The sequence below is a fragment of the Tachypleus tridentatus genome, chromosome 13 (assembly GCF_004210375.1).
Source record: "Tachypleus tridentatus isolate NWPU-2018 chromosome 13, ASM421037v1, whole genome shotgun sequence".
NCBI classification, from domain to species: Eukaryota; Metazoa; Arthropoda; class Merostomata; order Xiphosura; family Limulidae; genus Tachypleus; species Tachypleus tridentatus.
Genome location: NC_134837.1, coordinates 191345713 through 191359880, shown reverse-complemented (window position 1 = coordinate 191359880; position 14168 = coordinate 191345713). Strand labels below are relative to the sequence as shown.

The 14168-nt window shown below is 34.6% G+C and overlaps 1 protein-coding gene across 2 annotated transcripts in view; it reads left to right on the top strand.

Moving 5' to 3' along the window:
* LOC143237314 (transcription factor AP-2-epsilon-like) overlaps nt 1-14168 on the top strand; it is a 170455-nt gene that overhangs the window by 58786 nt on the left and 97501 nt on the right. Inside the window, exon 1 of one of the 2 annotated variants that reach the window (XM_076476425.1) lies at nt 5256-5730. The exons of the other annotated variant lie outside the window; for it this stretch is intronic. Coding sequence (XP_076332540.1) covers nt 5728-5730 — 3 coding nt within the window. The 5' untranslated portion in view covers nt 5256-5727. Of the gene's footprint in view, nt 1-5255; nt 5731-14168 lie in introns of those variants that run through there. 2 annotated transcript variants of the gene reach the window in all.

Genomic DNA, 14168 nt, shown 5'->3' with positions numbered 1-14168 from the left:
TTTGAGCCGAAGAATATATCTATCACTTGATGTGTGTATTTATATATGATAAATTAATAAAGTTAAGTATCCAGTCAGACTGACCCACGCGTATATTACTGTAAAACTAAGAGGCTGAATTGACGTGATAAATTGGCGTTATTCACAGTAACCTAACTGATTAAAAGCAGAATACGGAGCTATACAAGATTATTTGTATTGTAACGTAGCTTACTTCTAAACACGATTTTAGACTTCTTCCAAAAGAAACACTTTCATTATTATAAATAGTTCGAGATACTTTTCAAAGAGATTTTTGGACACAAGGTTGTATTGTAACATTACTAATTAATAACAGAATGTATTTTCCATGTATCCGTTTGATATTTCAGTTTGAAAGTAGAGCAATATTCAAGGCACAGTTTAACTTCAGTTGATTATCGCTGGTGTGAAGTGTTTGTCGGATAAACGTCTTTACATGGTTAATACTGGTATGAAGTGTTTGTCGGATTAAACGTGATGGATTTGTTTACAGTTTTTGGTTTATAATATATATACCCTTTGATCTGTCGTTATTGATGTCTGAAACAAGTAGAATGTTTATTAAAAGACACAGTGATAGCCACAAACACTTTAAATGCTGGTGAATTGAAGTTTGCTTGAATAAACTATATTAATGATTGATTGATTTCCTCTGGACCTATACTCTATACAGGTGAAGTTCCGGACAATAGATGTGTACGTGAATCTAGACAGCAGGAACTAAACAAACCCGCAGGGTTAATCTGCACCTATGTCAGGAGACATAGAATAATTTCTTGATCTCGGAGGAAAGTTTACAAAAAAAGCAACAAACAACGAAGACAAACAAAATCTTCAACGCTTTTCTTGCAACATTTCTAATTATAATTCATTTCACTGTCGATAAGTGCCTTGGTAAAGATATATCCTGCTGCTTCAGGTCTAAGAAGTAGTTCTGAATCATTTTTAAACAAAGTGGTATCTCATGAGAACTTCTTGGAACCGATGAATATAGTCTTTCTTCTTTTCCGGTTTCCAGTAAGGCCTTTGTGCAGACAAAGGCCAAAGACCTTAAATACGTGACGAAATGAACTGATGTATAGTTTGCGTTGCAATCTGACTTTCATGTTTCTTCTTTTAAGCAACCAATAAAATATAATTTCTTTGTTATTTATGAAAAAAAGTAATATGAAGCTGCTAACAGTTATAAGTCCTGTCATCCAGGTTTCCTTGACGATAATTTGAAATTTGACCAGGGAAAAACGTTTTCTTAAAAGAAAAGTTGACATCTATGGCAGGAAAAAAAATAGTGTTTTTATTGATATCAGAATTGTATTTTCACGCCACAGATTAATATTTCCCTAAGCGTAGTTTCCATCATTCTTATCTTAGACATTAACTATTATTAACTAAAGCCGTAGCACAATACATGAAGTAACAGTTAGTGAGAAAGCTGTTTCCAGATGATATTTCTTTCCATCAATGGAAAGTAAATTTAAGAACCAGAAATTAAAAACAACAACAACACATAACATGTATAAGTACAAGTTCAAAATTTCCAAATCTTGACTGCACATAGAAATATATGGTATGTATGCCGACATTCATTATAGCTCTACACTTTTTTTTTGTCATCGATGTTTAGGTGTTACAGACCTGGGAGGCTCAGGTCTAAATTACTTCTTCCTCCTTTATAGGGCCTGCGACTCGTAATCTGAGGGTCGCGGGTTCGTATCGCCGTCGCGCCAAACATGCTCGCCCTTCCAACCGTGGGGGCGTTATAATGTGACGGTCAATCCCACTATTCGTTGGTAAAAGAGTAGCTCACGAGTTGGCGGTGGGTGGTGATGACTAGCTGCCTTCCATCTGGTCTTACACTGCTAAATTAGAGACGGCTAGCTCAGATAGCCCTCGAGTAGCTTTGTGCGAAATTAAAAAAAAACAAACAAATCCTTTATAGGGTTGACTGGTCCAAACTGGTCATTAGTGTGGGTCTTGATAAACGTTTCTTTGTTTTGAATTTTCCATAAAGCTACACGAGGGCTATCTGAGCTAGCCGTTCCAAGATTAGCAGTGTAGGAATAAAAGGAAGGCAGCTAGTCATCATCGCCCACCGCCAGCTAATCTTTTTATCAACGAACAGTGAGATTGATCGTACTTTATAACGCTCCCACAGCTGAAAGGGTGAGCATCTTTGGTGTAAAATGGGATTCGAACCCGCGACTCTCAAATTGCGAGCTGAGTACCCTAACCATCTGGTTATGCTGGGCCGTCTTGGTCAACAAAATGGGTAGTGCGTCTCATCTAATAATTTATAACATGTAAAGAAAACCCGAATTCGAAATCTATCTGGAAAATCTCAAATTATCTTTCATAGCAAAAAAAATGTTTATGATAAAAAATCACATAAATAACTGTATATTTGATATCTGATTAATACGTTTGAATCCACAACTTATGAATATTATTGTAAAACGACAGTTTAAGTCAATATCATCTGAATATTTACATTTTTCTTTTGGTCATGTCTCTATATTTGGCTTATTTATTTGTTTGCTGAATTTCTCGCAAGACTAGTCGAGGGCTATCTGCACAAGTCATACTTAATTTTTAGGTGTTAGATTATTTGGACGAGTATCTACCAAAGGTGAGTGGGGCTGACCGTAACATCATACCGATCCCATGAGGCTCTTCAATGACTAGTGCACAATACGCAAATTGCGATCTACATTTTGAGGCAGATGATAAAACCTTTCATTATATAATAACAGCCGTAACCGCTAGATTCTAATGTGTTCCATTTATACTTTGTGCAGCTGTTTTTTTTTCCATACGTTTTTTAATGGTTTTTAAAAACCAAGCATTCGTTAATTCAGAACTGTTAGTACATTACATATCTTAGCAAAATGTTCAGGTGGAACGTTCTAATATTCAAACAATTAGAGTAGTAAGTTCTTGTGTATAATATAAATGGAGTGTTTTCATCAGCGTATCGTGGTTTGAACATTAGGCCTTTAGTTCTGAAGGCTAGCACCCGAACAAATAAGCCACTCTGTTATAGCATTGTTAATAACAGTTAAATTCTTTTTTCGTCAAGAAATAAAACATTTTACAATACTGTAGACAAAAATATTGGAGCAATATTTTGTTGTTAAAATAATGCTAATAATATATACTCTTTTATCTCTGTGGTGATGAGAAAAACGGAATTGTTCCCTTGATCTTGTTCAAACAAATGTACACTGTTCTCTTTCGAATTATTCCTGCTTACATAATTTTAAAGTATTGCTGGAAAGATAACCACCATCCTTCACGATAAGAAAGAGACATACACACATTAATGGCAAATATATCTACCTTTTTATATCCATTTCTTACGTGACGTCCATAAAACCGCGATTCCAACAAACTTAAGCGATGTGTGCTTATTTGAAGATGGTACACTGATTTGGTGTTTTTGGAACATATACAAATGTTCAAGGAACTCCCTAGTTTTGATTTAGATTTTCGAATACGAAATAAGCGAAAAAAATCGTGTGAAGCAGAATAAAATGTGTAACTAAACTGGGGACAGATATTTAAATAAAATAGGGTTAAAAAGTTGTTGGAATAAAGAAGGTTGTTGGTAAGAAACATTTGTTGTTGAGGCTTTATATGTATTTCCCCCTCCAGTCTCTTAAACGTTTTGTTTTTATAATATTGAAGCGAAAATTGAGGTTTTTGGTACTTTTATTACGTCGTATGACCTTTGGTCCAGGTTAGTGAATCCAAAGTTCAGGCATTATCGTCCCTAACTGACCAGAAGGAAGGCAGCCACCTAGCAGCGACCACAACCGTAAACAGTTTGTATGGCTCTGTTGAACTGAATAATGGGATTGGTTGTTACTTTTATAACCTGCTTGTTCAGCTGCATATCACAGCTTTCAGTCATGGATTTTCCGATCGGACCCACAAACTGCCGACGGATTTACGTGCGATTTTGAAGTATCTATTTAATAGTAAATCTAAGAGTTTTTTTCTGTAGATTTAGTGTTCCACTGTTACTTTCAGCCAGCAAAACAGGCTGATCGATATTTTAGAAAAATCCACATTTATCTTATTGTTTATTTATTATTTATTGAAGTTTACAAAACATCGACTATGCATATGTGTTTTCATATTGCATCAGGCTATCTGCTGAGTCCACCGAAGGGGCACCAACTCCTGATTTTAGCGTCGTAAATCCGTAGACTTACCTCTGTACCCGCGGGGGATTTGACTATGCGTAAAACAAGTAAAGACATTACAGATAAAACAAGTAATTATGATAGGAAATTATGTAAAGGCACTATACCTGAACAGATAACACGTAATTACGACAGAAAATAAAGTAAAAGCACTACACCTGAACAGATAACACGTAATTACGATAGAAAATAAAGTAAAAGCACTACACTTGAACAGATAACACGTAATTACGATAGAAAATAAAGTAAAAGCACTACACCTGAACAGATAACACGTAATTACGATAGAAAATGAAGTAAAAGCACTACACCTGAACAAATTAAATACGTAATTATGATAGAAAATTGTACATTAAATTAATAACCACTACGTAATAATTAAAATACGCAGATTATTCCTAACACTTGCCGTCATCAATACCTAATTGATGTCTTTCTTCTCTGACTTTTGTCAACATAAGACATCGAACGTATTAAGTAATTAGAAAGTCTATTTATTAGCTACGTGAACAAGTTCCTACCACCGTTGTGATCTTTCCTCATTTGGTTTGGTTAATAGAGGGAGGATATGACCTGAAAATAAAGCAATTAAATAGGGCAGAACAATCACATCAACTGTTGCCTCAGCTTTTTTTTACATTAATTTAGCTTATACGGCAAGAAGCGGTCAGGCGTCTCTTAGTAATGTATAACCGTAATATAAGAAAACACCTGCAGGCAGTTATTAGGCTAACTGAATCACCTCAATGTCTCCTGAAGCCATATCTTTATGTAAAGGGGTGCTCCTCGTGCACATTGTAGTTTGTGTATGCGTGCACTTTCATCAACTGCGTGCTTATGTGTGTAACATTGTTTCGAACCCCAGGGAGCTTGGAAGAAGGAAAAAATCTTTGCACACACGTTTTTGACGTTGCTCTGACTGGAACAAGGACTTGATTGCCCTGGGCCGTCTAAGTATCCGCCCGAAGGGTTACTGGCTAATGTTGAGGAATTGTGGTCGTATATTCTAGAAAGGGGCAGTAGACAAGCTGAGTGCGACCCGTGCAAGCAGTATTATTAGTATATTCACTATCCGATCCAGGGCGGCTCCTGTTGCTTTTCAGACCGTTACAGAAAGTTAGACTTAGCCTTCAACAGCTGGCAAGTAGCCGGTCAATTGGAGTCTGCCCGACAAAACGTAAATCAACCTATTTTCCTATTGAATGCCCTATAATATACCGTATCAAATCTTTCAGGAACAATTTTCAATTTCTGGGGTATCTGAAACTCGCCACTACTGCCGTATGTACCTAACACGCATAATGATCTTGGTATGAAGCATAGACAATTTCTAACTGCTTTATGGTGGCAATTATTTGAGTTTTTATTGAAACGTGAATGATTGAAACTCGTAGATTTAATGTACTTGCTTCGAGAGAGCAGTTAGACTAATCGAATCAAGACAGCACTTATCTTTGTTGGACGTTGGTGTGTGAAATCTGAGGAGTCAAATAGATAAACGATGGTAAGTACAGTTTTAATTCTATATTTTTTTTCCAAGTAAATAAACTATCACGACTATACTTTTTGAAAGACGGCCAAGGTTAAAGTGTGTGTTTTAAAAAGTTAATATTTCTGTAATTGTACTCGATATCCATGCAGTCTAATCATGTACAGGCTATATTCACTAATCCTAAAAATATATATGCACGTACAAAGCCTGTCATGGAAAATTTGGAAATAGTAGTTTTAGTAGTTATGAAAACGTTTCAAAATATTTTTTATTAAAATATATAATTGACAAATACAATCTAATTGAACTTAAATAGCACCGTAGTTACCAAACAACATATCTGACATTTCAAAAACAAAAAAGCCGCTGCAAATTATAACCATCCTTTAAAAGTCCTCGGGCTTTGGGGGTTACTCCCTTTTCCTAGATACATTACATATTTTAGTGCAGAGGTCTGGCTTTCGGAGCTTGCAAGCTGAGTTCGAATCCGTGCAATACCACAAAAATATCCCCCCCCCGCTCCTCACTACACACATTAGGCCGTGTATGCATTTATAGTAAGACAGTCAATCTTTTAGTGAGGATGATAGGGTGCAGATAAATAGCTGCTTTCCTTATGATTGGTAGATCAAAAGTAGGAACAAATAAAATAGTCTTAGTAGCTTTGCCATAAAGATATATATATATTTCTTATAGTCGACTTTGCCCAAAAGGTATGTATGTTTTTGTAGTGGATATTTTTTTGCGAAAGGTGGTATTTTTATTCGTATATTCTGTTTTTAATCACTACTTCCATATTTTGACGAGAAATACAGTTATTGTTAACAAGGAGTATTTTCAGAACAGTCTTTATGTTGTTTATTTTTGCCCATTCTTGATAAAAATGAGGCAATATTTCGTCCAATTTCGGAGCAAACAGCATAATGTGATGAAATGTGTGCTACAGATTCAAGGTGTAGTAGTGCTCTTCAGCCCACTTAAGTATGTACACACTTATTTACTGTGATGTAACCCAGTTTGGCCACAATTACTTTCTGTGAATTAGCCTAGATTATTCACAAACAATCAATCTAAAGGAGCGTAGTATATTCACACTTACTTACTGTGGTGTAGCCAAGTCTCTCCATAATTACATGCTGTTGTGTATCCCAGTCTCTCCATAATTACATGCTGTTGTGTATCCCAGTCTCTCCATAATTACATGCTGTTGTGTATCCCAGTCTCTCCATAATTACATGCTGTTGTGTATCCCAGTCTCTCCATAATTACATGCTGTTGTGTATCCCAATCTCTCCATAATTACATGCTGTTGTGTATCCCAGTCTCTCCATAATTACATGCTGTTGTGTATCCCAATCTCTCCATAATTACATGCTGTTGTGTATCCCAGTCTCTCCATAATTACATGCTGTTGTGTATCCCAGTCTCTCCATAATTACATGCTGTTGTGTATCCCAATCTATCCATAATTACATGCTGTTGTGTATCCCAGTCTCTCCATAATTACATGCTGTTGTGTATCCCAGTCTCTCCATAATTACATGCTGTTGTGTATCCCAATCTATCCATAATTACATGCTGTTGTGTATCCCAATCTATCCATAATTACCTACTGCCACGAGGCCCAGTTAGTTAGTCTACAAACATTTATTCTGGTGTAGTCCAGTGTGTCCACAGTTACCTACCGTAGTGTATCCCAGTCTATCCATAATTACCTACTGTGGTGTATTTCAGCTTATCCACAGTTACCTTCTGTGTAGGAAAGAAGTTGTTAAATACAAACAGTTTAAGATGCGTTTCATATGTTTGTTGTTTAGCGTAAACACAACTATTAAGTTAGACGATTTATTAGTGTTTTTTATTTCATATTGAGACGAAACTTTCAAGCTTAGTGTATTCAGGGGTTCACGGAAGTGATGTTATCAATATGTCAGTTTAGAACTGTTTGTTTTTGTTCTCTGCTCTCGACAGCTGTACCAATAAAGATAATTTTCTACAACTTTATCTTCATTCTTTCTAGCTATTTTCCAACATTCGAGCTACCTGGATATTGTTGGTTGCAAAGACAAACAAACATTTAAAGCTCAAATCAATTGAAAAGAACCACACGATAGGTATCGAAATGATATATTTGTTGATCCACTGATATACTGTGCTCTCTCCTTTTTTCTTTAGAAACACGTGGTTTTCAACATGACAAAAAAATTATACACTCGTTGTTACTCCATACTTGTTCTGTCCATATTTGAACAGTGAAAAAAAAAACACAAAAAACCTATAAAGTGTGTAAGACCTTCGATACAAAAAGAATGACATTTAACACTCGTCGGTCCGGTCTTCAGAAAACTGGTCTTTGTATGTCCGTGCCCTGTAATTTGGCACGTTCCGTGCGGCTGTGTTTAAAAAAATATATATATTCCTGTTTTTATATATGTGCATACGAAGTGGTATGGTTATCAACAACAGTCATGGTACCGCGAGTGGGCACGTGCTGTTTTTACAGATCTACTTGGGCGGAGAAGCACACCTGCCGTCTCTTTCTTATTATTTTAAAATATTCACTAAAATCTTTCCTCCATAGAAATTTAAAACCTCAGTAGCCCTTTATTAACGAAAGAAGAAAAAAATATTCACTACAAGTGAAGTCGTTAGTTAAATATAAAGATTTCCGGTGTCATAAAGAAATTCGATTCCGATGGATACTTTAAACAAGTTACTCTGTGGAAAAATAAAATTGCAAGTCGCGGGTTTAAGTCCCCGTTCCACCAAACATGCTTGCCCTTTCAGCCATGGTTGAATTAATTATGTGAGAGTCAATCCCACTGTTGGTTGCTAAAAGAGTAGCCCAAGAGTTGTGTGTGGGTGGTGATGACTAGCTGCCTTTTCTCTAGTTTTACACTGCTAAATTAGGGACAGCTGGTGCAGATAGTCCTGTTGTAGCTTTGTTCGAAATCCGTAACAAACCACATTGTTTAAAATTGTAAAAGTCACAAAAAATCGTGGTTTTAGCTTAATGTGAAAGGTGTGTTCGTTTAATATTTACTAGGATATTTTGTGTAAGTTTCACACTCTCTTTAAATCTTTTGTTGATTCAAAATAACCCTTACTTTCTTTTCAAAACTTGTGTAATGCTTTCAGAATTTTCTAAGCCTAAGCAAGGTATTTTAGATTAGAATTCTGTAGCTAATAAAGTTTTGTCAACAGTGTTCTTTTATATTACAACTAAAAATGAGAAATCACTTTTCACAGACTAATACAAGCTTACAGCATGAAGAAAGTGAACCGAATCGGGCTGATAATGGGTCCATAGTTTCTAATTGTAATTCAATTTATATCAAAACCATTTTACTTATTTTCTATAAGCCTAATGATACGTATATTTAAATATACTTGATGCAATTGACATATTTTATTTTAAAAACTTAATTGAACAATATTATTAAAAACTGTTAAATTAGAAAGAGGGAGTTTGGAAAAGATACGGAAATAAGATATATAGCTTAAAGTGAAAAAACAATCGGAAAAAAGTAAACAAACAAGTTTAAGGTTTGAGACATTGTGTTAATCTTATTTAATCATGCCTAAAATCTGGAGTCAAAATATGGATTTGTAGCTTGAAGTAATAATGGCAACAGTGTTTATCAAATATTAAACTTGTTTGGAAATTGTAACAATATTCTTCGTTTAGCTTTTGTGCCCAAGATATTATAACTAGCGTGGACATAAATCTGTATGATAGCAATACTGTCCAATATTATAACTAACGTGGACATAAATCTGTATGATAACAATTCTGTCCAATATTAAAACTAACATGGACATAAATCTCTATGATGGCAATACTGTCCTATATTAAAACTAACATGGACATAAATCTCTATGATGGCAATACTGTCCTATTTGAAACAGTTTAATGAAATACGTAGTTGGTGAATAATGTTCTCTCTAGAAACAATAACAATCTTTGGATTTGATTCATGCAGACTGTATGGCTATGGTTCTTGGTATCATGCTACAGTGTTATCATTGATAGTTGTATAGCATGTATGATCACTATGACCTTTGGTGACCTACATACCACACGTTATATATAGTTAGTATATTTATACCTTATAACTATATAGGAAGTCAGTAAACACTATATTATAAGCACTAATGAACTATACTGCGATAGTACATGTAATCGCGTGAGTTTCGTAAATGCTTGCAGATGTAATGTATGTTGGCTAATATTTATATCTATATACAAATAACTTGTTTATAAGTTCTTTCAGTTTTGATAGCTTAAGTTGTAAAACCGTGTATATAGATAGTCATAACAATTTGTCAAGTTTCATAGGTGCATGTATACATATTGAACACATGTATAAAACAATGTGTTACAATATAATGAGACATTATACATATTGAACACGTGTAAAACAATGTGTCACAATATAATGGGACATTATACATATTGAACACGTGTAAAACAATGTGTCACAATATAATGGGACATACATATTGAACACGTATAAAACAATGTGTCACAATATAATGGGACATGTATACATATTAAACACATGTATAAAACAATGTGTCACAATATAATGGGACATGTATACATATTGAATACATGTATAAAACAATGTGTCACAATATAATGGGACATTATACATATTGAACACGTATAAAACAATGTGTCACAATATAATGGGACATGTATACATATTGAACATATGTATAAAACAATGTGTCACAATATAATGGGACATGTATACATATATACATTTTAAATCTATTTTTTATGGAAGAAATATATCATCCGCCAATAGCGGATTTGTTGCTGCTCCTAAGATGCCCTCTTTGCACGCTATACGAGGTCGGGAAAGTATTAATTAATAATTTTGAATTGATTATATACTTTTCTCTTCCTGATGGAGGTTGGATGATGACGCTTCTACGACCCTAAAATTTGGTGGACCATCGCTACTGTGTATTTCATATGAAAATACATGTTTTCTAAATAAAATACCTCACTTTCGGTTTAAAGTCGCCATCATTCTGCCATCTTCTGTTTCCACGATTCTTGTTACTCCTTATAGTCAGCTTAAGGGATGGCTGCTCTATCTGTACTATCTATAAAACTCTCAATTCAGTCAGTGTTGGTTATAATTTGGCATTTACTATCAGCCATCACCCTGACTGGCGATCCGATGTTCGAAACTGAGCTTGCTGGTATCTTTTAAATTACGGTTTAAAGATATCTGTTGGGGGAGACAGCGTGGATGTTTGTGTAACATGGTCGAACTCAATCAAGCAGTGGTTAAAAACAAACAAACTGTGATCATTTCAGGAGCGTAATGTCTGAAAGAGCAGGAACCCTATATATGACACTATATAATACGTAACATGAATACGCTGTAACAATAAGTTAATAATTGTTATGATATAATACATGCACCATGCCTGTCGTTTAAACTTTAAATTATATCCACGTCTTGTACGCAGCTATATACGTTTTCATGTAGTGGCTTATGAGTCTCCATATAAACCACAGACTACATTAAAACAGTTGGATGCCAATGGTTATACAGTCGCTGTTATTTGTAAGGTTGTCAAATAAATGTATAAAACTGCTGTATATAATGCTCAATGATGCATTTGGTAATATTTCCCAGGTATTGTTAGGATACTTAAAGCCATTTTCACTATAGGCTGGCTGAACAATGTTAAATAATAATAAAGAACAAGAAATGGGCAAAACATATTATGAACCACTCCTGTAGTTCATGATACGTTATTAAGATACATAACTAATTTACTATTTCTCTTACTTGTTTTAAAATCTCACACTTAACTGTTCTTATCCAATACTAACAATGTGTTAGGAGATGGAAGTTATTCTGCGAGTTCTGTTTTCAATCGAAAGCAAAACAAACATTTAAAGTTTCTAGGTGATGATAGGAAGGTCTGCAGTAAATTTTCTTTATAAAATTACTTGAATTTGTTATTTCTTTCCGTCTAGCTGTATTAGTACAACATGTAAATCTTTTAAAGGTTTTTCATTAATCCAAAAACTGAAAATTATGATTTTGAGAGTGAATTTCAATTTACGAAAGGTTTTATCATCACTACAGCATAAAGGAGTAGTATTCATACAGAATCTGATTTCTATTGCTGTATCTTTTTTGTATAGGGTATTTGGGATAAATATCCACATTAGAATTCCCCATCCCTCCATGGTTCAGGCGTAGTCGCTCCTGAAGTAGAATTACTGGCAATAATAAGAACAGTAAGCTAGTAACGTTATCCGTTTCTCTTATTTGAGTGTAACTGATTATCACAGTTTAAAGCTCCCACAGTTGAAACTGCGCAGTTTGTTCAACGACATATCGTGGCCCGAGTCTTGGATATTGCCATCCTCAGCCCGATACATATACCAGTAAGTTTTTATCACTCCGCTTGATATTAAAGTTAACTCTTGCATATCTTCTTGACTTTCATGTTTTGTTTTGTTTGTTTTTTAGATCTCAGAACATAAAACCTTTTGTGGGAGGTCCCATGTGTGTGTTGATTGTATCAAAGAACAAACGAGTCTTTGCATTTTACTGTCTACCCTAACAATATTCTTTCTTACAGTACACTGTTCATTACGAGGAAGCCAACTTGTATATCTTCAGAAAAAAAAAAAAAAGAGCCACAAGCAGATAACACGAATATTAAGAATGATTCTCTGTACTTCATATTAAAATAGATGGAATTAACTCTCAAAATGCAGTAATGATTTAATATCTTAGTTTTCTGAGATTGAATGGTGACACACACACACAAAAGGATATAGAGTATTTTATTTACCCAAATCTTAAATTTCCTTCATTCGAGTCCTCTGATGTCAACAATTACCTTTCTTCAAATTTTGGTATCCGATATTATTGTATCGAGAGGCAATCTAATACTTAGACTCTAGATTGTAAATCATATTCAACATCAAATGTGTCACCACTTCTTTTTTATTGGTGTTAAGGTTTGAGAATTCTTTCACACTTTGTCACATGGCTTAACGCTCCAGTTGGTTGGTTATATCGACAATAGAATTGAACGTATTTCTGTAATAAAAAGTAGCTCGATATAATTTAGTTTGATAATCCCTTTGGTGTTGGTTATTTATAGACTGGTTGAAGTGGGTTGTATTGTGAATTCATTGAAGTAAAGATATCACTAACAGCAGATCGTTAACAGCACAGCAACATGTCTGCGGACCTACAACGCTAGAATCCGGGTTTCGATTCCCGTGGTGGGTAAAGCACACGTAGCCCAATGTTTATTTTTTAGTTTAACTAACAACAAATCAATGAATCGATACATTCTGATCATAAGTTTTTTTTATTTTATGACCTTTCATGCTCCTAGTTAGTCTGGTTTATTAAAATAAAAATACTTATTGCTGGATCAGTTTGTTTTTCCTAATTTTATTTCTGATAAATGAAGGTATATTGATTTCATCAAAAGTAAGGGATAAAAGCAAAACTGTTTTTTCCAAAATTATGTAATATTTATAATTAATTGATTAATAATTATCTTCAACCGTTCATTGGTACATCAAACATGCACCTTTTGTGGACGAAAAAAAACATAACAAATAACCAACGTGAAAATACATATATATATATTTCCCAGTAGGCTCTGTTTGTTTTTTTCAAATCCTTTTGTCTTGATGTACAAAACCTTTACCTCGATATGGTTCGAGTTTAGTAGTAAAACTCGGAACATAGAAACTATTTAGGATGGTAAATAGTATATTTGTGTGTGCTTCATTTGGAATAAGGAAGAAAATTGTAATATAGAAGTAACTTAAGTGAGTTAAAATTTATAATAATTATAGAGATATTAAATATTAAACTGAAGATGAGAATAATAATGGGAAATTTGAAGATGTTCCAGTGAACCGAAATAGTGAAAAAAAGGGTTGTTTTACTAGTTTCAGTGAATGTTGTCATCAAACTGTTGCCTAAAAATGAAGGTGAACGGTCTCACCAAATAAACATTTACCTAAAAAGAAGGCCAGGTATGGCCAAGTAGTTAGGGCGCTCGACTCGTAATCCGAAGGTAGCTGGTTCGAATCCCCGTCACACCAAACATGCTCGCTCTTTCAGTTGTGGGGGCATTACAATGTTACAATCAATCCCACTATTCGTTGGTAAAAGAGTAGCCCAAGAGTTGGCAGTGGGTGGTGATGACTAGCTGCCTTCCCTTTAGTCTTACACTGCTACATTAAGGACGGATAGTACAGATAGCCCTCGTGTAGCTTTTCGCGAAATTCAAAAACCTAAAAATAAAGGAATAGGTTTCTGCGAATGGTCTCACCAAATAAACAGTTACCTAAAAAGGAAGAAATGGGTTTCTGTGAACGGTCTCACCAAATAAACAGTTACCTAAAAAGGAAGAAATGGGTTTCTGTGAACGGTCTC